This window comes from Scyliorhinus torazame, chromosome 1 (genome assembly GCF_047496885.1).
Source record: "Scyliorhinus torazame isolate Kashiwa2021f chromosome 1, sScyTor2.1, whole genome shotgun sequence".
In the NCBI taxonomy this organism is placed as follows: domain Eukaryota; kingdom Metazoa; phylum Chordata; class Chondrichthyes; order Carcharhiniformes; family Scyliorhinidae; genus Scyliorhinus; species Scyliorhinus torazame.
Genome location: NC_092707.1, coordinates 366441428 through 366464604, shown reverse-complemented (window position 1 = coordinate 366464604; position 23177 = coordinate 366441428). Strand labels below are relative to the sequence as shown.

Here is a 23177-nt window from a genome sequence, read left to right as displayed (position 1 = left end):
ACCGGGAACCCATCCGGCCCCGGGGCCTTCCCTGCTTGCATGCTTCCCAGTCCCTTAATAACCTCGTCCACCTCAATCGGCGCCCCCAGGCCTGCCACCGCCTGCTCCTCCACTTTCGGGAACCTCAATTGGTCCAGGAACTGCCGCATCCCCTCCTCTCCCTCTGGGGGCTGAGACCTATACAGTTCCTCATAAAAGGTCTTAAACACCTCATTTATCTTTCCTGCCCTTCGCACTGTGTCTCCCCTTTCATCCCTAATTCCTCCTATCTCCCTCGCTGCTGCCCTCTTTCGCAGTTGGTGCGCCAACAGGTGACTAGCCTTTTTCCCATATTCATACCTCCTCCCCTGTGCCTTCCTCCACAGTACCTCTGCCTTTCTGGTGGTCAGAAGGTCAAACTCGGTCTGGAGTCATCTCCTCTCCCTGTACAGCTCCTCCTCCGGGGTCTCTGCAAATTCCCTGTCCACCCTTAAAATCTCCCTCAGTAATCTATCCCTTTCCTTGGCCTGTTTTCCTTTTGTGGGCCCCAATAGAAATCAGCTCTCCTCTGACCACCGCTTTTAGTGCTTCCCAGACCACTCCCACAGGGACCTCGCCGTCGTCATTGACCTCCAGGTATCTCTCAATACACCCCCTCACTCTTGCACACACTCCCTCATCCGCCATCAGTCCCACATCTAATCGCCAGAGTGTTCTCTGCTCCCTGTCCTCTCCTACTTCCAGGTCCACCCAATGTGGGGCATGGTCCGAAACCGCTATGGCTGAGTATTCAGCTTCTTCCACCCTAGAGATCAACGACCTTCCTAAAACAAAAAAAATCTATCCGGGAGTACACTTTATGGACGTGGGAGAAGAAGGAATACTCCCTAGCCCTGGGTCTAAGAAATCGCCATGGAACCACTCCCCCCATTTGGTCCATGAACCCCTTAAGTACCTTGGCCGCTGCCGGCCTTCTTCCAGTCCTTGAGCTGGATCTATCTAGCCCCGGATCCAGCACCGTATTGAAGTCCCGTCCTAAAATCAAATTTCCTGCCTCCAGGTCCGGAATACGTCCCAGCATCCGTCTCATGAACCCCGCATCGTCCCAATTTGGGGCATACACATTAACCAACATGACCTCCATTCCCTCCAGCCTACCACTCACCATTACATATCTACCTCCACTATCTGCTACAATGTTCTTTGCTTCAAATGCTACCCGTTTCCCCACCAAAATGGCCACCCCTCTGTTCTTTGCGTCCAGTCCTGAGTGGAACACCTGTCCCACCCATCCTTTCCTTAGCCTAACTTGGTCTGCCATCTTTAGGTGCATCTCTTGGAGATGTAGAACAAATTAATCTACACTTTATCATTCTACCATAATCCATGTACCTATCCAATAGCCGCTTGAAGGTCCCTAATGTTTCCGACTCAACTACTTCCACAGGCAGTGCATTCCATGCCCCCACTACTCTCTGGGCAAAGAACCTACCTCTGACATCCCCCCCTATATCTTCCACCATTCACCTTAAATTTATGTCCCCTTGTAATGGTTTGTTCCACCCGGGGAAAAAGTCTCTGCCTGTCTACTCTATCTATTCCCCTGATCATCTTGTAAACCTCTATCAAGTCGCCCCTCATCCTCCTCCGTTCTAATGAGAAAAGGCCTAGCACCCTCAACCTTTCCTTGTAAGACCTACTCTCCATTCCAGGCAACATCCTGGTAAATCTCCTTTGCACCATTTCCAAAACTTCCACATCCTTCCTAAAATGAGGCGACCAGAACTGTACACAGTACTCCAAATGTGGCCTTACCAAGGTTTTGTACAGCTGCATCATCAACTCATGGGTCTTAAATTCAATCCCTCTGTTAATAAACGCTAGCACACCATAGGCCTTCTTCACAGCTCCATCCACTTGAGTGGCAACTTTCAAAGATGTACGAACATAGACCCCAAGATCTCTCTGCTCCTCCACATTGCCAAGAACCCTACCATTAACCCTGTATTCCGCATTAATATTTGTCCTACCAAAACGGACAAACTCACTTTTCTGGGTTAAACTCCATCTGCCACTTCTCAGCCCAGCTCTGCATCCTATCTGTGTCTCTTTGCAGCCGACAACAGCCCTCCTCACTACCCACAACTCCACCAATCTTCGTATAGTCTGCAAATTTACTGACCCACCCTTGAACTCCCTCATCCAAGTCATTAATGAAAATCACAAACAGAAGAGGACCGAGAACTGATCCCTGCGGTATGCCACTGGTAACCGGGATCCAGGCTGAATATTTGCCATCCACCACCACTCTCTGACTTCTATCAGTTAGCCAATTCGTTATCCAACTGGCCAAATTTCCCACTATCCCATGCCTCCTTACTTTCTGCAGAAGCCGACCATGGGGAACCTTATCAAATGCCTTACTAAAATCCATGTACACTACATCCACTGCTTTACCTTCATCCACATGCTTGGTCATCTCCTCAAAGAATTCAATAAGACTTGTAAGGCAAGACCTACCCCTCACAAATCCGTGCTGACTATCCCTAATCAAGCAGTGTCTTTCCAGATGCTCAGCAATCCTATCCCTCAGTACCCTTTCCATTACTTTGCCTACAACCGAAGTAAGACTAACTGACCTGTAATTCCCAGGATTATCCCTATTCCCTTTTTTGAACAAGGGCACGACATTCGCCACTCTCCAATCCCCTGGTACCGCCCCTGTTGACAGTGAGGACGAAAAGATAATTGCCAACGGCTCTGCAATTTCATCTCTTGCTTCCCATAGAATCCGTGGATATATCCAGTCAGGCCCGGGGGACTTGTCTATCCTCAAGTTTTTCAAAATGCCCAACACATCTTCCTTCCTAACAAGTATTTCCTCGAGCTTACCAGTTGGTTTCACACTGCCCTTTCCAACAATATGGCCCCTCTCATCTGTAAATACTGAAGAAAAGTACTCGTTCAAGACCTCTCCTATCTCTTCAGACTCAATAAACAATCTCCCGCTACTGTCCTTGATCGGACCTACCCTCACTCTAGTCATTCTCATATTTCTCACATGTGTGTAAAAGGCCTTGGGGTTTTCTTTGATCCTACCCGCCAAAGATTTTTCATGCCCTCACTTAGCTCTCCTAATATCTTTCTTCAGTTCCCTCCTGGCTATCTTGCATCCCTCCAGCGCCCTGTCTGAACCTTGTTTCCTCAGCCTCACACAAGTCTCCTTCTTCCTCTTAACAAGACGTTCAACCTCTCTTGTCAACCATGGTTCCCTCACTCAACCATCTCTTCCCTGCCTGACAGGGACATCCATATCAAGGACACGTAGCACCTGTTCCTTGAACAAATTCCACATTTTACTTGTGTCCTTCCCTGACAGCCTATGTTCCCAACTTATGCACTTCAATTCTTGTCTGACAACATCGTATTTACCCTTCCCCCAATTGTAAACCTTGCCCTGTTGCACGCGCCTATCCCTCTTCATTACTAAAGTGAAAGTCACAGAATTGTGGTCACTATCTCCAAAATGCTCCCCCACTAACAAATCTATCACTTGCCCTGGTTCATTACCAAGTACCAAATCCAATATTGCCTCGCCTCTGGTCGGACAATCTACATCCTGTGTTAGAAAAGCTTCCTGGACACACTGCACAAACACCGCCCCGTCCAAACTATTTGATCTGAAGAGTTTCCACTCAATGTTTGGGAAGTTGAAGTCACCCATGACTACTGCCCTGTGACTTCTGCACCTTTCCAAAATCTGTTTCCCAATCTGTTCCTCCACATCTCTGCTACTCTTACAAATGAGAGGGGCCATATTGTTGGAGAGGACAGTGTGAAACAGACTGGTAAGCTCGAGGAAATACTTGTCAGGAAGGAAGATGTGTTGGGCATTTTGAAAAACTGGAGGATAGATAAGTCCCCCGGGCCTGACGGGATATATCCAAGGATTCTATGGGAAGCAAGAGATGAAATTGCAGAGCGGTCGGCAATTATCTTTTCGTCCTCACTGTCAACAGGGGTGGTACCAGGGGATTGGAGAGTGGTGAATGTCGTGCCCCTGTTCAAAAAGTGGACTAGGGATAACCCTGGGAATTACAGGCCAGTTAGTCTTACTTCGGTGGTAGGCAAAGTAATGGAAAGGGTACTGAAGGATAGGATTTCTGAACATCTGGAAAGACACTACTTGATTAGGGATAGTCAGCACAGATTTCGGAGGGGTAGGTCTTGCCTTACAAATCTTATTGAATTCTTTGAGGAGGTGACCAAGCATGTGGATGAAGGTAAAGCAGTGGATGTAGTGGACATGGATTTTAGTAAGGCATTTGATAAGGTTCCCCATGGTCGGCTTCTGCAGAAAGTAAGGAGGCATGGGATAGTGGGAAATTTGGCCAGTTGGATAGCAAACTGGCTAACCGATAGAAGTCAGAGAGTGGAGGTGGATGGCAAATATTCAGCCTGGATCCCAGTTACCAGTGGCGTACCGCAGGGATCAGTTCTGGGTCCTCTGCTGTTTGTGATTTTCATTAATGACTTGGATGAGGAAGTTCAAGGGTGGGTCAGTAAATTTGCAGACGATACGAAGATTGGTGGAGTTGTGGATAGTGAGGAGGGCTGTTGTCGGCTGCAAAGAGACATAGATAGGATGCAGAGCTGGGCTGAGAAGTGGCAGATGGAGTTTAACCCTGAAAAGTGTGAGGTTGTCCATTTTGGAAGGACAAATATGAATGCGGAATACAGGGTTAACAGTAGAGTTCTTGGCAATGTGGAGGAGCAGAGAGATCTTGGGGTCTATGTTCATACATCTTTGAAAGCTGCCACTCAAGTGGATAGAGCTGTGAAGAAGGCCTATAGTGTGCTAGCGTTCATTAACAAAGGGATTGAATTTAAGAGCCGTGAGGTGATGATGCAGCTGTACAAAACTTTGGTAAGGCCACATTTGGCGTACTGTGTACAGTTCTGGTCACCTCATTTTAGGAAGGATGTGGAAGCTTTGGAAAGGTGCAAAGGAGATTTACCAGGATGTTGCCTGGAATGGAGAGTAGGTCTTACGAGGAAAGGCTGAGGGTGCTAGGCCTTTTCTCATTAGAACGGAGAAGGATGTGGGGCGACTTGATCGAGGTTTATAAGATGATCAGGGGAATAGATAGAGTAGACAGGCAGAGACTTTTTCCCCGGGTGGAACAAACCATTACAAGGGGACATAAATTTAAGGTGAATGGTGGAAGATATAGGGGGGATGTCAGAGGTAGGTTCTTTACCCAGAGAGTAGTGGGGGCATGGAATGCACTGCCTGTGGAAGTAGTTGAGTCGGAAACATTAGGAACCTTCAAGCAGCTATTGGATAGGTACATGGATTACGGTAAAATGATATAGTGTAGATTTATTTGTTCTTAAGGACAGCACGGTAGCATTGTGGATAGCACAATTGCTTCACAGCTCCAGGGTCCCAGGTTAGATTCCAGCTTGGGTCACTGTCTGTGCGGAGTCTGCACATCCTCCCAGTGTCTGCGTGGGTTTCCTCCGGGTGCTCCGGTTTCCTCCCACAGTCCAAAGATGTGCAGGTTAGGTGGATTGGCCTTGATAAATTGCCCTTAGTGTCCAAAATTGCCCTTACTGTTGGGTGGAGGTGTTGACTTTGGGTAGGGTGCTCTTTCCAAGAGCTGGTGCAGACTCAAATGGGCCAAATGGCCTCCTTCTGCACTGTAAATTCAATGATAATTTATGATTAATCTAGGACAAAGGTTCGGCACAACATCCTGGGCCGAAGGGCCTGTTCTGTGCTGTATTGTTCTATGTACTATTGGGGGGCCTGTAGAAAACTCCCAACAATGTGACTGCTCCTTTCCTATTTCTGACTTCAACCCATACTACCTCAGTAGGCAGATACTCCTCGAACTGCCTTTCTGCAGCTGTTATACTGTCTCTAATTAACAATGCCACCCCCACCCCCACCTCTTTTACCACCCTCCCTAATCTTATTGAAACATCTATAACCAGGGACCTCCAACAACCATTTCTGCCCCTCTTCTATCCAAGTTTCCGTGATGGCCACCACATCGTAGTCCCAAGTACTGATCCATGCCTTAAGTTCACCCACCTTATTCTTGATGTTTCTTGCGTTGAATGAAGTATATACATTTCAACCCATCTCCGTGCCTGCAAGTACTCTCCTTTGTCGGTGTTCCCTTCCCCACTGCCTCACTCCACGCTTTGGCGTCCTGAATATCGGCTATCTTAGTTGCTGGACTACAAATCCGGTTCCCATTCCTCTGCCAAATTAGTTTAAACACTCCCGAAGAGCACTAGAAAACCTCCCTCCCAGGATATTGGTGCTCCTCTGGTTCAGATGCAACCCGTCCTGCTTGTACAGGCCCCAAATTCCCCAGAATGCGCTCCCATTACCCAAATACCTGAAGCCCTCCCTCCTACACCATTCCTGCAGCCATGTGTTCAACTGCACTCTCTCCCTATTCGTAGCCTCCCGATCACATGGCACCGGCAACAAACCAGAGATGACAACGGTCTGTCTGTCCTGGTTTTTAACTTCCAGCCTAACTCCCTAAACCCATTTATTACCTCCACACCCCTTTTCCTACCTACATCGTTGGTACCAATGTGCACCACGACTTCTGGCTGCTCCCCTTCCCCCTTAAGGATCCTGAAGACACGATCCGAGACATCCCTGGCCCTGGCACCCGGGAGGCAACATACTTTCCAGGAGTTTCGCTTGCGACCACAGATTCTCCTATCTTTTCCCCATACCATTGAATTTCCTATTACTATTGCTTTTCTATTCTCCCCCCTTCCCTTCTGAGCCCCAGAGCCAGACTCAGTGCCAGAGACCTGGCCGCTAGGGCCTTCCCCCGGTAGGTCATCCCCCCCAACAGCATCCAAAACGGTATACTTGTTTTGAAGGCGAACGGCCACGAGGGATCCCTGCACTGTCTGCCTGATGGTTTTCTTTCCCCCGACTGTAACCCAGCTACTCTTGTCCTGTACCTTGGGTGTGGTTACCTCAACTCTTCTCTATAACCCCCCCTGCCTCCCGCATGATCCGAAGTTGATCCAGCTCCAACTCCAGTTCCCTAACACGGTCTCTGAGGAGCTGGGTGCACTTCCCGCAGGTATAGTCAGCGGGGACACCGGGGGTATCCCTCACCACCCACATCCTACAGGACGAGCATGCAACTGGCCTAGCCTCCATCCCCATATAGCTGCCCTGTGGACCAACTGGACCTCCACCCTCCGACTCTGCTCCCAGTCAGCTGCACTCTCCGTAAACTCCTGGCTCCCTTCTCGCTCTTTGCGGAAATGAAATGAAAGGAGCACCTTACTCCCTCCTCACCTAAATGCCTCAGTCACCAAGCTCTCACTATAATACTCAAATGCACCAAATTCAGCACTCAGTGCAAACAAAGTCTGCAGTGTAGCTGGATCACTTTTATACTGTGAATCTATCCTCTGAAAACTGGCCTAATCCAATTAACTAATTAACAAACTTCAGCTGCAAATACCTACAAGTAGAACCTTTGTTTAAAGCTGATTGAAAATTCACCTTCTTCTAAACCAAACAGCAACTTTTAAGTTAATTAACTAAATAAAAGAAAGACTAGACTTTAGATAAAAATGAACCCTTATACTCCCTCAGTCACCAAACTCGCACTATAGCACTCAAATTCAGCACTCAGCGCAAACAAAGTCTGCACTGTAGCTGTTTTACTTTTACAGAATGTTCAATGCTTCTACCTTTACGTGTAAAAGGAAGTTTTCCTCTCTTTAAATACTCCCCATCTCTCAGTAACCCCGTTAATATAACAAACCTGTATTGATAAGTTTTACTAACACTGTAAACTTGTATAATTCTCTCTCTGCAAGAAATTTAGTTATGACTTAGTTAACCATAAGACAAAGGACAAAGTGCAAATATATTTCTAGAACTTATAATGATTGCATTACAGCTAAAGTATTTACTGGCAGCATAAAGGACATATATCATTAAAGTCGCCATGAGTAACAACAATTTTCTAAGAGGAGACAAAACATACCTTTTGGTTCAAAGGAGATATGGTGTCTGTTGCAGAGTCAATGGGGTAGATTTGAATTCTTTGCTCAGTGTAGGTATGAAAATTTAGTAATGCTCCCACCAAATCTCGAACAAAAGCCAGTGCCTGTCCATTAACATCGCGAGCTTTCAGCTGAAATTCAACACAGTTCTTTATGTGGAGCGTGACAAGATAATACATTTGATACGATACTACTTCAGCACCTTTTTTTAAAGATAATTATTTCTCCCCTCCCTCATGGCCATTAGCCATGTTGGAGTCTCAACAATGAATGCTGAAGCTTATCAGACTACATAGGGTATAGCAGCTGAACCGGATCCTGTGCTATGGACACATGCAAGCATACAATTTAGTAGAAGCAACGATACAGCTATCAGCAGGGGCTGTTCAGCACAGGGCTAAATCACTGGCTTTGAAAGCAGACCAAGGCAGGCCAGCAGCACGGTTCAATTCCCGTAACAGCCTCCCCGAACAGGCGCCGGAATGTGGCGACTAGCGGCTTTTCACAGTAACTTCATTGAAGCCTACTCGTGACAATAAGCGATTTTCATTTCATTTCATTTTTCATAACTATCTGACATTAGCTACCTCGTCACAGACCAAGGATTGAATGACTTTTTTGATCTGGGTGACTCAGAATGGAATGATTCTCCAGCTATTGAGCTAGATGGTGTTGTATTAATTACCAGCAGATACAGATAACTATAAAAGACCTCGATTTGGATTTTTTTTTTTTTTTTTTTTAAATTTAACTTTCAGGATTGGGCATCACTGGCAAGGTCAGCATTTATTACCCATCAATTACCCACCCGAGAAGGGGCAGCATGGTGGCGCAGTAGTCAGCACTGCTGCCTCAGTGCTGAGAATTCAGGTCGATTCTGGCCCCAGGTTACCCCAGTGTGGAGGTGAGACCCACACACATTCTCCCCCAGTGTGTGGGTCTCACCACCAAAACCCAAAGAGGTAGGTGAATTGGCCATTTCAAAGGGCAGCTGAGAATCAATCACATTGCTGTGGGTCTTCAGCATTCATGTCAGGAGGGCTAGAATACAAGAACAGGGCTGTCCTTCTCAGGCTGTATAAACCTCTGGTCAGACCCCAGTGGGAGTATTGTGAGCAGTTTTGCGCCCCGTATCGAAGGAAGGATGTGCTGGCCTTGGAAAGGGTCCAGAGGAGGTTCACAAGAATGATCCCTGGAATGAAGAACTTGTCGTATGAGGAACAGTTGAGGATTCTGGGTCTGTACTCGTTGGAGTTTAGAAGGATGAGAGGGGATCTTATTGAAACTTACAAGATACTGCGAGGCCTGGCTAGAGTGGACGTGGAGACGATGTTTCCACTTGTAGGAAAAACCATAAGACAAAAGGGACAATCCTTTAAAACAGAGATGAGGAGAAATTTCTTCAGCCAGAGGGTGGTGAATCTGTGGAACTCTTTGCCGCAGAAGGCTGTGGACTCCAATTCACTGAGTGTCTTTAAGACAGAGATAGATAGGTTCTTGAATAATAAGGGGATCAGGGATTATGGGGAGAAGGCAGGAGAATGGGGATGAGAAAATATCAGCCATGATTGAATGGCGGAGCAGACCCGATGGGCCGAGTGGCCTAATTTTGCTCCTATGTCTTAAGGGCTGGAATATATATAGGCCAGACTGGGCAAGGACTGATCTTCTTCCATAACAAGATAAAGTGAACCAGATTTGTTTTTATTTTTTAAAAACAAACAATAAAATGGTAGTTTTGTGGTCACTATTACGGACTGATACCAGCGTTAAACTCCCCAGCCACCATGGTGAGATTTGAACTCATAACTCAAGGTCATTAATCTAGGTCTGCGGATTATTAGTCAAGTAACAACCACAACCTAGTCGCCACATTCCAGCGCCTGTTCAGGCACGCCGAGGGAGAATTCAGAATGTCCAAATTACCCAACAGCACACTTTTTGAGACTTTTGGGAGAAAACCGGAGCACCCGGAGGAAACCAACACAGACATAGGGAGAACGTGCAGACTCCGCACAGACAGTGACCCAAGCCGGGAATCGAACCTGGGACCCTGGCGCTGTGAAGCAACAGTGCTAACCACTGTGCTGCCGTGCGACTATGGGCTTTTCGCAGTAACTTCATTGCAGTGTTAATGTAAACCTATTTGTGACAATAAAGATTTTTATTATTATTACTTTACTAATAAAAAGGCACATTGCAGCTTTATAATCTTTTTCTCATAAATCGCTCAGGCTTACAACTGCAGAGAATAAGGCAGCTTTGGCACAACATTTTTGGAAGTATCTCAACAGAGCAACTTCAATTTGGAACTTACCATTAAACTTTCATACAGCAAAAAACATATATATATACATCTATCAGTGATTATAACACATGGACTCATTAAAGCATTGAGTAGACAAAGAACATCTCAAAGTGCTTTACAAATTGATAAAAGGAAAATCAGATGCCAAATAGAAATGATAGAAACACAGAAAATAGGAAAAGTAGGCCACTCGGCCCTTCGAGCCTGCTCCACCATTCAATACGACCATGGCTGATCCTCTATCTCAACATCATATTCTCGTGATGTTCAGAAACTCAGAAATATTTTGAAAACAGGGAAGGTGGTGGAGGGCAAAGAAATGGATAGGATTAAGAATCAGATAATGGGTGAGACAACTGAAGAATTGCACATTACATGGTTCTTCTCTTACTTCCCCGGATGTTCACCCAATTCTGTACAGACCAAGAATATGGAAGGATTACACATGAATTTCCAGTCAGCCTGCTGTTCAGATTCTCTCGGTGCTTCTTCATAACCAATCACAAACAGTAGTTATACAAGGGATAGAATCATAGAATTTCAACAGTGCAGGAAGTTATTTGGCCCATCAGGTCTGCACCGACCCCCACTCCCCTGCCCTATTCCCATAACCCCATCTAACCTGCACATCTTTGGACACAAAGGGGCAATTTAGCATGGTGAATCTACCCGACCTGCACCTCTTTGGACCGTGGGAGGAAAGCAGAGCATCCAGAGGAAACCCACAGACATGTGGAGGAAGTACAAACTCCACACAGTCACCCAAGGCTGGAATTGAACCTAGGTCCCTGGTGTTGCGAGGCTACAGGGCTAACCACTGTGCCGATGTATTCTCTCCCCTCAAAATTGTTATTTTATTTCAAGTGCTGCTTTCTCTTCAGTTATTCATTCTGTATTTTACCGTATTCAGTAAAACAAACAATTTGTATGTATACATTTTATTATGGGACTAATGTCAGGAATTGCTAGCCAAAGTCTGGTTGATGTTCGCACAGAAAATAGCCTTGGAAGTGCTTCTGAATTTCAGGAGGTCCTGACCATATCGTATTTCAGGATACTTGATGCTAACATTGGACACCAGGAATGGAGAAGTATTTTGGAAAAACAAGTACAGATATTCCACCTTGAGTAACCAAAAAAAAGTTCGATTTTTGAAGACATGTAAACATGAAAGCATTGATGCTGCATTTGAAACCGGCAAAAGAGAGTGGAGCACAAGTGGTCATGAAAGAGTGCTTCGTTCAGAGTACTAAAGTCAAGAATTTGGTGGGGAACTCGGCACACAAGGGGAAAGTTGTGCTGCTTTTTAATTATTTTTTTTTGAAACTCAAAACCTCAAGTAACTGGGCGGCACAGCGGCACAGTGGTTAGCACTGCTGCCTATGGCACGGAGGACAGAGGTTCGATCCCGGCCCTGGGTCACTGTTCATGTGGAGTTTGCATATTCTCCTCGTGTCTACGTGGGTCTCACCCCCACAACCCAAAGATGTGCAGGGTAGGTGAATTGACCACGATAAATTACCTTTTAATTGGAAAGTCTAAATGTTTTTAAAAGGTTTAAAAAAACGTCCAGCAACTGTTTTTGTTTAAGCTAAGAAACTCCAATTTGCTATTGCATTATTTAAATTGAGAAAGTAAATTAGATAAACCAATTAAAGTAACTTAATTTAATTAAAAATAATGAAACAATCAAATAAAGTTTGATAAGACATGACAGGTGGTGTATGTCATAAATGTGGCATGTTGGGGGGGGGGGGGTCTGTGGTGAACATTGCAATCCCAAAAATCCCGGTGCTAAGTATCTGCAACTTGAGCAACTTTGGCTCAGAGTTGTTGAGAAAGACTCTGATCTGCAGAAGCTGCAAAGGGGAACCAGACAGTCACGCTCCTTAAGTAGAAGAGTTGGTCAATGGTCAAATGTTAGTCAGTCACATATGGAAATCCAGAACAATGTGATCAAAATAAATCCTGTTTATATGCTACAATAAAAGCTCTTTGACTTTGACCAACAGGTACAAAATACTTGCTACCTGCATGGATGAGATCCAGAATTACAGGGTGGATGGGCAAACTGGTCACAGCACCACAGTGTAGGAGGGCATCCAAGTGGGGAGAGTGAAAAGGAATGTGGCAGTGATAGGGGTGAATTTAGTTTGGAGGATAGATACTGCTTCCTTGCAGCCACGACCAGGAGCGCCAACGGTTATAATGCGTGCCTGCTGCCCAATACTTTGTAAAGTAGGAAATGCAGTAGCTAATTTGTACACAGCAAGGGCCCACAAACTGCAAATGTGATCCTGATCATTTTTTAAAAATTATCTTGACTGAGGGACACCAGGGACAACTCCCCAGCTCTCCTAAATAGTAATGAGGGATTTTTATGCTCACCAGAGAGCAGATGGGGGCTCAGTTTAATGTCTCGTCTGAAAGACAGTACCTCTGACCAAGCAGTACTCCTTCAGTATAGCACTGGCAAATCTTGTGTTCAAACCTGGAAATTAGGACTTAAATCCACAACATTTTGACAGAGGTGAGAGTTCTACCAATTCAGCCAGCAATGACACAATAATAAAATAAAGTCTAATTACAATAGATATTCAAAAAATGAACAAAAGACTACGCTACACAGATACTTCTCTGACACCGTGATGGTTTCTTATATTTACATTATTGATGCTGTCTGCACTGGAGTGCTTAAGTTGGAGTTTGGTGACTGAGAAAGTTCAGTGAAGAGGGAATGATGTGGTCCTTGCATTTTCTACCTTTCCTCAAAGGTGAGCGGCAGCCTTGATAAGGAGAACCTGGAAGCTGTGGAGGCCTAGTCCGTGAATATTTTGAAGGGCGAGATAGATAGGCTTTTACACCTTCTGGGAATGGGAACAACAGGACCCGTGAGGAGGGACACCCTGTACTGCGGCAGCGGGTTGAATTTGAAAAACAAATTCATGATTGATGTCACAGGAAAAAGTTACGTCCATTGTTTGGTGAGAGGCTGCAGTTAGGGGTTGTGTTTTAGCTTTTAGAAAAATTGTATTTATAAAGAAGTAGCTTCTTGAATTTCAGTAAGGAACACTAGCAATGGGGAAGTAAAGTTGAATCAAGTTAAGGTGAAATAAGTACTTAAGAACTAAGAGCATGTGTCGGCCATCTGGCCCCTCGTGCCTGCTCTGCCATTCAATAAGATCTTGGGCTGATCTTTTTGTGTACTCAGCTCCACTTACCCACCCGTTCACCATAACTTTTTATTCCTTTATTGTTCCAAAGTTCATCTATCTTTGCCTTAAAAACATCCAACAAGGTAGCCTCAACTGCTTCACTGCGCAGTGAATGCCAGATTCATAACCCTTTGGGAAGAAGTTCCTCCTCAACTCAGTCTAAATCTGCTCCCCCTTATTTTGAAGCTATGCCACCTAGTTCTAGCTTCACCTACCAGTGGAAACAACCTCCCTGCTTCTATCCTAACGGTTCCCTTCATGATTTTATGTTTCTATAAGATCCCCCCCTCACTCTTCTAAATTCCAATGAGTATAGACCCAGTCTACTCAGTCTCTCCTCATAAGCCAATCCGCTCAACTCCGGAATCAACCTTATGAATCTCTCCTGCATCCCCTCAAGTGCCAGTAAATCCTTTCTCTAGAAAGGAGGCCAAAACTGTACACAGTACTCCAGGTGTGGCCTCACCAGCACCCTATACAGTTGCAACATAATATCCCTGTATTTAAACTCCATCCCTCTACCAATGAAGGACAAAACTCTATTTGCCTTTTCAATTATTTGCTGCACCTGCCAACCAACTTCTTGCGATTCATACTCAAGGACACCCAGGTCCCTCTGCACAGCAGCATGCTGCAATTTTTTACAATTTAAATAATAGTCCATTTTGCCGTTATTCCTACCAAAATGGATGACCTCACATTTACCAACATTGGACTCCATCTGCCAGACACTTCCCCACTCACTTAAACAATTTATATCCTTCTGCAGGCTGTGTCCTCTGCACACTTTACTCTACCACTCATCTTGTGTCATCTGCAAACTTTTGACACATTCACTGTCACACTTGGTCCCCAACTCCAAATCATCTATGTAAATTATAAACATTTACATGTAAATGTAAAGTAATCAAGTAAACAAAATAAGATAAAGTTAGAGTGTAGAGTGGAGCCGGGAGGATAAAGGAGCAAGACGGAGATCGGAATTGGGAGGATAGAAGAGCGACAGAAAAAGTGAGACTGAGGGGGGAGCTGGTTGATTAAAGGACTGCAAGAAACAGCAAGACAGAGACCGAAGTGCTAGTTTGGATCTCTTCAATTGACGCCTGGATTCAAAAGTGATGAAGAACAAATGGAAGCATTTGATCGGGCAAGTACAATAGAGTATGTATTTATTAAGCGTTTATAATTTTTAGGTTTTATTTTGCGCTTCTTCATTTGCGACGGCTATATTCTGTAACAGCGAGGCGCAGCGAAGGGGGGGCCCTAGGATAATTGATATTATTTGATCAGAGCCGGCTCTGGGTCACTGTCCGTGTGGAGTTTGCACATTCTCCCCTAGTATGCATGGGTTTTGCCCCCACAACCCAAAGATGTGCCAGCTAGGTGGATTGGCCACGCTAAATTGCCACTTAATTGGAAAAAATGAATTGGGTATTCTAAATTTAAAAAAAAAAATTATTTGAGCAGAGAATCCCTACCGTGCAGAAGGCTATTTGGCCCATCAATGCTGCACTGACCCTCTGAAAGAGCACCTTACCTAGGCCCACTCCCCCACCTTATCCCCATAATCCAGTAACTCCAAATAACCTTTTAGACACGAAGGGGCAATTTATCATGGCCAATGCACCTAACCTGCACATCTTTGGACTTTGGGGGTGAAACCTAAGCACCCGGAGGAAACCCATGCAGACACTAGAGGAACATAGAAATGCCAGTCACCAAGGCCAGAATTGAACCCGGGTCCCTGGCACTGAGGCAGCAGTGCTAACCATTGTGCCACCGCCCTACCAGGCTGATATTATGTATCGTCCAAAAGGTTAAACTTAATTTAACGGGGTACATCATGGCAGGAGAACTCAAAGAGCACACCATGGATATGTGGGAAGCCGGGAACATTTCCAATGCTTGGGGCCAGCATGCACGCAGGAAGCGTCTCCAGCTGCAGGTCCTGGAAGTCTGAGCTTCAGAGCTGGAGCAGCAGCTGGGGACACTGCAGCATCTGCGCAGCAGAGAGTTTTGTGCATTGCACATATAGAGAAGTGATCACGCTGCAGGCGGGAGTCCACAGGCAGGAAGGGAATGGGTGACCACTAGGCAGAGCAGGAGGACTAGGCAGGCAATGCAGGAATCTCCTGTGACTATTTCCCTGAACACAGTACGAAGTCTTACAACACCAGGTTAAAGTCCAAAAGGTTTGTTTCGATGTCACTAGCTTACGGAGCGCTGCTCCTTCCTCAGGTGAAACCTCACCTTTCTCACCTGAGGAAGGAGCAGCACTCCGAAAGCTAGTGACATCGAAACAAACCTGTTGGACTTTAACCTGGTGTTGTAAGACTTCGTACTGTGCTCACCCCAGTCCAACGCCGGCATCTCCACATCATATTTCCCTGAAAAACAGCTATGTCGCTTTGGATACTGTTGAGGGGAATGGCTTCCAAGGGGAAAACAGCAACAGACAAATTTCTTACACCAGGGTTGGCTCTGCTGCTCAGGGTCGGAGTAACAAATGGTGTGGGAATACAATAGTTATAAGGCATTCGATTGTAAGGAGGATAGATAAGCGTTTCTGTGTCTGCAAATGAGACTCCTGGATGGTTATTTTCATGGTGTTGGGGTCAAGGATGTCAGGGCAGCTACAGGATATTCTGAAGGGGAGGGTGAACAGCCAATGGTCGAAGTACACATTGGTACAACCAACATTGTTTTTTTTTTAAAAAAGGTATGAGGTCCTAAAAGCCAAATATAGGGCGTTAGAAAGTAAGTGGAAAAGTAGAATTTCAAAGCTAGTGATCTCAGGCAAGTCAGAGCTGAAATAATAGGATACGAGATGAATAAGTGGCTGAAAAGAGATGGTGCGAGGGGGAGGGTTTTAGATTACTGGGACATTGGGACCAGGACTAATGTCCTCGGGAGAGTATTTGCTAGAGTGTTTGGGAGGGTTTAAAATAAAATGGCAGGGGGATGGGAACCTATACAAGAAGTCAGAGGAAGGGGAATCAAGGACAAGAACAAAAGGTAAGTGGAATAAGAAAAGTGATAGGCAGAGAAATCAAGGGCCAGAATCAAATAGAGCCTCAGTGAAAAATAGTGGAAACGGGACAAGTCACATTAAAAAAACAATCCTTGACATAGGGCATTGGGAGTTTGGAAGAGGTGGGTGTGGGGGGCTTTGAAGCTGGTGGCAGCGGTTGATAAGAGGAGATTTTGGAGGCGGATGGAAGATATGCAGAGAACCCGGAGCCGGGATTTTTGGTGAGAAGGAAGGAGTTGCAGGCGAAGTTTGATCTTCTACCCACGGTGAGAGTTGCTCGGCAGCAGAGACAAGCGAAGTGGGTTGTCTATGAGTATGGTGAGAAGGCCAGTTGATTGCAGGCAGGTCAGTTCCATTGGCAGGCAGCGAAGACCGTGGGGATTAGGGATGGAATGGGCGGGTTGGTGGTGGAGAGAAAACATGGCATTCTAGACCAGTCAGCCAGACATCAGTAGAAGGGGAAATTCTAGAGTCCAAAAGATTTAACAGCAGAGCACTTGGAAAACAGTGGTAGAATCAGACAGAGTCAGGATGGATTTATGAAGGGCGGCTAGGTGGTACAATGGTTAGCACTGCTGCCTAAGGTTCTCTGGTTCAATCCTGGCTCTGGGTCTCAGTCTCTGTGGAGTTTGCACATTCTCCCAGTGTCTGCATGGGTTTCACCCCCACAACCCAAAGATGTGCAGGTTAAATGGATTGGCCACACAAATTGTCCCTTAATTAGAAAATAATAATTGGGTACTCGAAAAAAAATTTTAAAGGATAGATTTATGAAAGGGAAATCATGTTTGACAAATCTATTGGAATTCTTCGAGGATGTAACCAGTAGAGTTGATGAGGGGGAGCCAGTGGATGTGGCTTATTTGGACTTCCAGATGGTTTTCGACAAAGTCCCGCATAAAATTAGCATGTAAAATGAAGGCACATGGGGATTGGGGGCAGTGTATTGAGATGGATTGAAACTGGCTAGAATCATAGAATTTACAGTGCAGAAGGAGGCCAATCAGCGCATCGAGTCTGCACCGGCTCTTGGAAAGAGCACCCTACACAGGACCACACCTCCACCCTACCCTCAAAACCCAGTAACCCCACCCAACACGAAGGGTAATTTTGGACACTAAGGGCAATTGAGCATGTCCAATCCACCTAACTTCACACATCTTTGGACTGTGGGAGGAAACTGGAGCATCGGAGAAAACCCATGCACACACGGGGGAACGTGCAGACTCCGCACAGACAGTGACCCAAGCCAGAAATCGAACCTGGGACCCTGGAGCTGTGAAGCAATTGTGCTAACCACTGTGCTACCCGTGGCTGACAAGAAACAAAGAGCAGGAATAAACGGGCCTTTTTCCGAATGGCAGGCAGCAAGGATCAATAATAGAATGCCAGCTATTCACAATATCTATTGATGATTCAGATGAGGGAACAAAATGTAATATCGCCAAATTTGTAGATGACACAAAGTTGGGTGGGAAGGCGAGTGTGTGGAGGATGCAGAGATTTTTTTTTTTATAAATATTTTTATTTGGTTTTTAAAATGTTAACATGAAACAAAACAATGCAAAACAACAAACCCCCCACTCTACCAACACCCCAATAACGCAAATAATAGTCTTCCCCCATCTCTAGCACCCCCAACCCCCTAGCAGCTGATGGCAAGCAACTCTTTAAAATGAAGAACAAACAAACCCCATCTCTTGTGGAACCCATCAGTCGCCCCCCTCAAGGTATATTTAACCTTCTCCAAATACAGGAACTACATCAGGTCCCCAAGCCATACTAAGGCACTGGGCAGAGGCTGACCTCCACCCCAACAGGACACGCCTGCGAGCAATCAGCAAGGTGAAGGCTAAAAGGTCTGTCCCAGCTCCCATCTGCAGCTCGGCAAGTCCGACACCCCAAACTTAGCCCCCAGAGGACTGGGCTCCAAATCCAAGTGCAAGATCGCCAACATGGTGCTGAAAAATAACTGCCAAAATTTCTCCAATTTCAGGCAGGGCCAGAACATATGTACATGGTTGACCGGACCTCTCCTACACCTCTCGCCAGTGTCCTCCACCCCCTCATCCTCGACCTCATCAGGTGAGCATTGTGCACCAATGTTAGTTGTAGTAACCCCAGCCTCGCACACAAGTTTGAGGCATTCACCCTCTGCAACACCTCAGACCAGAACCAGTCCTCCAATGCCTCACCCAGCTCCTCATCCCACTTGGCCTTAAATCACTCCAGTGATGCTATATCCTCCCTCAAAATCCTCCCATAAAATCGCTGGGATGACACCCCTCCCTTCCAACCCCATCACCGACAACACCCTCTCCAACAAAAGGAGGGAGGCGTCACCGGAAACGTCAGGAAAACCTTCCTTGTAAAGTCCCATACCTGCATATACTGAAAGGCCTCCCCCTGCGGAATCCAGAACAACTCCTTCAACTGGATGCAGAGATACTCCAGTGTGATGTGGACAAACTGAGCAAGTGGGCAAATGCATGGCAGATGCAATACAATGTGGATAAAGATGTTATTTACTTTGATAGCAAAAACAGGAAAACAGATTATCTAAATAGCCATAAATTGAGAGGGGCGAGTGTGCAATGAAACCTGAATGTTCTTGTACACCAGTTACCGAAGGCAAGCATGCAGGTGCAGCAGGTGGATGTTTTCAAGAAGTTAGATATAGCTCATGGGGCAAAAAGAATCAAAGGATATGAGGAGGCGGACGACAAAGAAGAAAGAGAAAAAAGAGCGGCGCAGGAACAGTTTGATGGTCAGCCATGGCCATAATGAATGGTGGAGCATGTTCAAAAGGCCTATTTCTATGTTTTAATAAACAACGTGGATGCAATGTCTGTAGTTGCCAGTTTATAAACAGTGTGGCTGCACAAGTGGGTTGGGCAAACCTCCTGAATCTCATTGTAAAATATCTTGAAAAATGTGGATTGTTAGGGTAGGCAGTTGATGGCCAATGTAAGAAGGCTGTTAAATGTGATCATGATGCCCCCGGAAGATAGGGAGGTTGAGGTAGTGATTGCAATGGATGCAGCAAAGGCTTTTGATCGGGTAGAATTTTGATCGGGTAGAATGGGACGATCTGCGGGAGATACTGGGACGGTTCAGATTTGGGCGGGGCTTTATTGATTGGGTCAGGCTACTGTATCAGGCTCCGGTGGCAAGTGTGCGAACGAACAGGACAACTTCAGGCTACACCGGGGGGACGAGACAGAGATGCCCCCTCACCCCACTGTTGTTTGCGCTGGCTATAGAGCCGTTGGCAATCGCTCTGAGAGCTTCAAGGGGCTGGAGGGGACTGGTCCGGGGTGGGGGGGATGGAGCACAGGGTTCGCTTCTGTACGTTTCGGACCCAGTAGAGGGGATGGAGGAAATCATGAAGATTTTCGGGGAATTCGGCCGGTTTTCGGGGGAGAAGCTAAACATGGAGACGAGTGAGATGTTTGTGGGCCAGGCGAGGTGACAGGGGGGGCGACTGGGGGAGCTGCCGTTTAGATTAGTAGGGGGTAGTTTTAGGTACCTGGGCATCCAAGTGGCGCAGGAATGGGACCGGCTGCATAAATTGAATCTGGTCCGGCTAGTGCACCAAATGAAGGACGATTTCTGGAGATGGGACGCGTTCCCGTTGTCGCTGGCCGGGAGGGTACAAACGGTGAAAATGACGGTCCTCCCAAGGTTCCTATTTGTATTTCAATGCCTCCCCATTTTTATTCCGCGGCCTTTTTTAAGCGGGTCAACAAGGTGATCACGGGCTTCGTCTGGGCGGGCAAGACCCCGCGGGTAAGGAAGGTAATGCTTGCGCGGAGCCGGGGAGAGGGCGGACTGGCCTTGTCAAATTTTAGCAATTATGACTGGGCGACTAACACATAGCCATGATCAGGAAGTGGGTGGTGGGGGAGGGATCGGCGTGGGTGCGTATGGAAGCAGCTTCTTGCAAGGCCACCAGTCTGGGGGCGTTGGTAACTGCGCCTCTGCCGCTCCCGCCGGCATGGTACTCCACCAGCCCCGTGGTGGTGGCGGCCCTGAGAGTTTGGGGTCAGTGGAGGCGGCATGTGGGAGCAGTAGGAGAATCTGTCTGGGCCCCAATTTGTTATAACCACCGGTTTGCCCCGGGGAGTATGGATGGGGGGGTTCAGGGTATGGCGGAGAGCGGGGATTGAGAGGATGGGGGATGTATTCATAGAGGGGAGCTTTCCGAGTATGAGGGTGCTGGAGGAAAAGTTTGGGCTGGCGAGGGGGAACAAATTCAGATACTTGCAGGTGTGGGACTTCCTTCGTAAACAGGGAGCAACCTTCCCGCTTCTACCGCTGAGGGGGATTCGGGACAGGGTAATTTCCAGAGGGTGGGTAGGGGAGCGTCTCGGACATCTACAAGGAGCTTATGGGGTTGGAGGAGACACAGGCAGACGAGCTGAAGCGCAAGTGGGAGGAGGAGCTGGGAGGTGAGATAGAGGATGGTTTATGGGCAGACAATGTGCCAGGCTCAGCCTGATACAATTTAAGGTTGTGCACATGACAGTGGCCCGGATGAGCAGATTCTTTGGGGTGGAGGGCAGGTGCACAAAATATGCGGGAGGACCAGCGAACCATGTCCACATTTTTTGGATATGTCCAAAGCTTCAGGGATTTTGGCAGGGGTCTGCGGACGTCATGTCCAAGGTTTTAAAAACAAGGGTGGCGCTGGGTCCAGAGGTGGAGATTTTCGGGTTGTCGGAAGATCTGGGAATCCAGGAGGAGAAAGAGGAAGATGTTCTGACTTTTGCTTCCCTGGTAGCGCGGAGACGTATAGTATTGGCATGGAGGGATCCAAAGCTCCCGAAGTCAGAGACCTGGCTATCGGACATGGCTAGTTTTCTCTGTATGGAGAAAATTAAGTTCGCCTTGAGGTTCACTGTTGGGGTTCACCCGGAGGTGGCAACCGTTCGTCGACAAATGTCAAGATGTTATCAAGGTCTATAATGGAACTGCTATTTCCAGGTAGCGTTCGAATCTGCAAGTTGTGGAACTCCAGAAAGGGTACTGCGGTAGCTCATGAGGATGGTCCTGCTGAGGCCTGTCAGTGTGAAAACCTGGTGATTGCCCAGATTTATTTCAGGTTGGCGGCATGGTGGCACAATGATTAGCACTGCTGCCTCACAGCACCTGGGACCATAGGACCATAAGACACAGGAGCAGAATTAGGCCACCTGGCCCATCAAGTCTGATCCGCCATTCAATCATGGCTGATATTTTTCTCATCCCCATTCTCCTGCCTTCTCTCCATAACCCCTGATCCCCTTATTGATCAAAAACCTATCTATCACTGTTTTAAAGACACTCAGTGAATTGGCCTCCATAACCTTCTGCGGCAAAGACTTCCTCAGATTCGCCACCCTCTGGCTGAAGAAATTCCTCCTCATCTCTGTTTTAAAGGATCGTCCCTTTAGGCTGAGATTGTGTCCTCTGCTTCTAGTTTTTCCTACAAGTGGAAACATTCTCTCCACGTCCACTCTATCCAGGCTTCTTGTAAGTTTCAATAAGATCCCCCCTCATCCTTCTAAACTCCAACGAGTACAGACCCAGAATCCTCAACTGTTCCTCATACGACAAGTTCTTCATTCCAGGGATCATTCTTGTGAACTTCCTCTGGACCCTTTCCAAGGCCAGCACATCCTTCCTTAGATATGGGGCCCAAAACTGCTCACAATACTCCAAATGGGGTCTGACCAGAGCCTTATATAGCCTCAGAAGTACATCCCTGGTCTTGTATTCTAGCCCTCTCGACATTGAATTTGCCTTCCGAACTGCTGACTGAACCTGCACGTTAACCTTAAGAGAATCGTGAACAAGGACTCCCAAGTACCTTTGTGCTTCTGATTTCCTAAGCATCTTCCCATTTAGAAAATAGTCTATGCCTCCATTTCTCCTTCCAAAGTGCATAACCTCACACTTTTCCACATTGTATTCCATCTGCCACTTCTTTTCCCACTCTCCTAGCCTGTCCAAGTCCTACTGAAGCCTGCTTGCTTCCTCAACACTACCTGCCCCTCTACAGATCTTTGTATCACCTGCAAACTTAGCAACAGTGCCTTTGTTTCTTCCTCCAGATCATTAATGTATATTGTGAAAGGTTGTGGTCCCAGCACCACCCCCGAGGTACACCACCGGCTGCCATCCTGAAAAAGACCCCGTTATCCCCATTCTCTGCCTTCTGCCAGTCAGCCAATCCACTATCCATGCTAAGATCTTACCCTGAACACCATGGTCTCTTGACTTACTTAACAGTCTACTATGTGGCACATTGTCAAAGGCCTTCTGAAAATCTAAATAAATCATGTCCACTGATTCTCCTTTGTCTAACTTCCTTAACGAACTCTGACAGATTTGTCCGACATGACCTCCCCTTGAAGAAGCCGTACTGACTCAGTCCTATTTTATCATGCACTTCCAAGTACTCCACAATCTCATCTTTAATAATGGACTCTAAAATCTTACCAATGACCGAAGTCAGGTTAACCGGCCTATAATTTCCCGTCTTCTGCCTCCCTCCAGTCTTAAACAGTGGTGTTACATTAGCCACTTTCCAGTC

General features: G+C 46.6%; 1 protein-coding gene across 1 annotated transcript in view; it reads right to left on the bottom strand.

Annotated features, from left to right (window-relative positions):
• The window catches only part of ppp1r21 (protein phosphatase 1, regulatory subunit 21), a 156176-nt gene that overhangs the window by 77030 nt on the left and 55969 nt on the right, over positions 1–23177 (bottom strand). Inside the window, 1 exon segment of the mRNA XM_072511215.1 lies at positions 8028–8177. Within this exon segment, the coding sequence (XP_072367316.1) occupies positions 8028–8177 (150 nt within the window).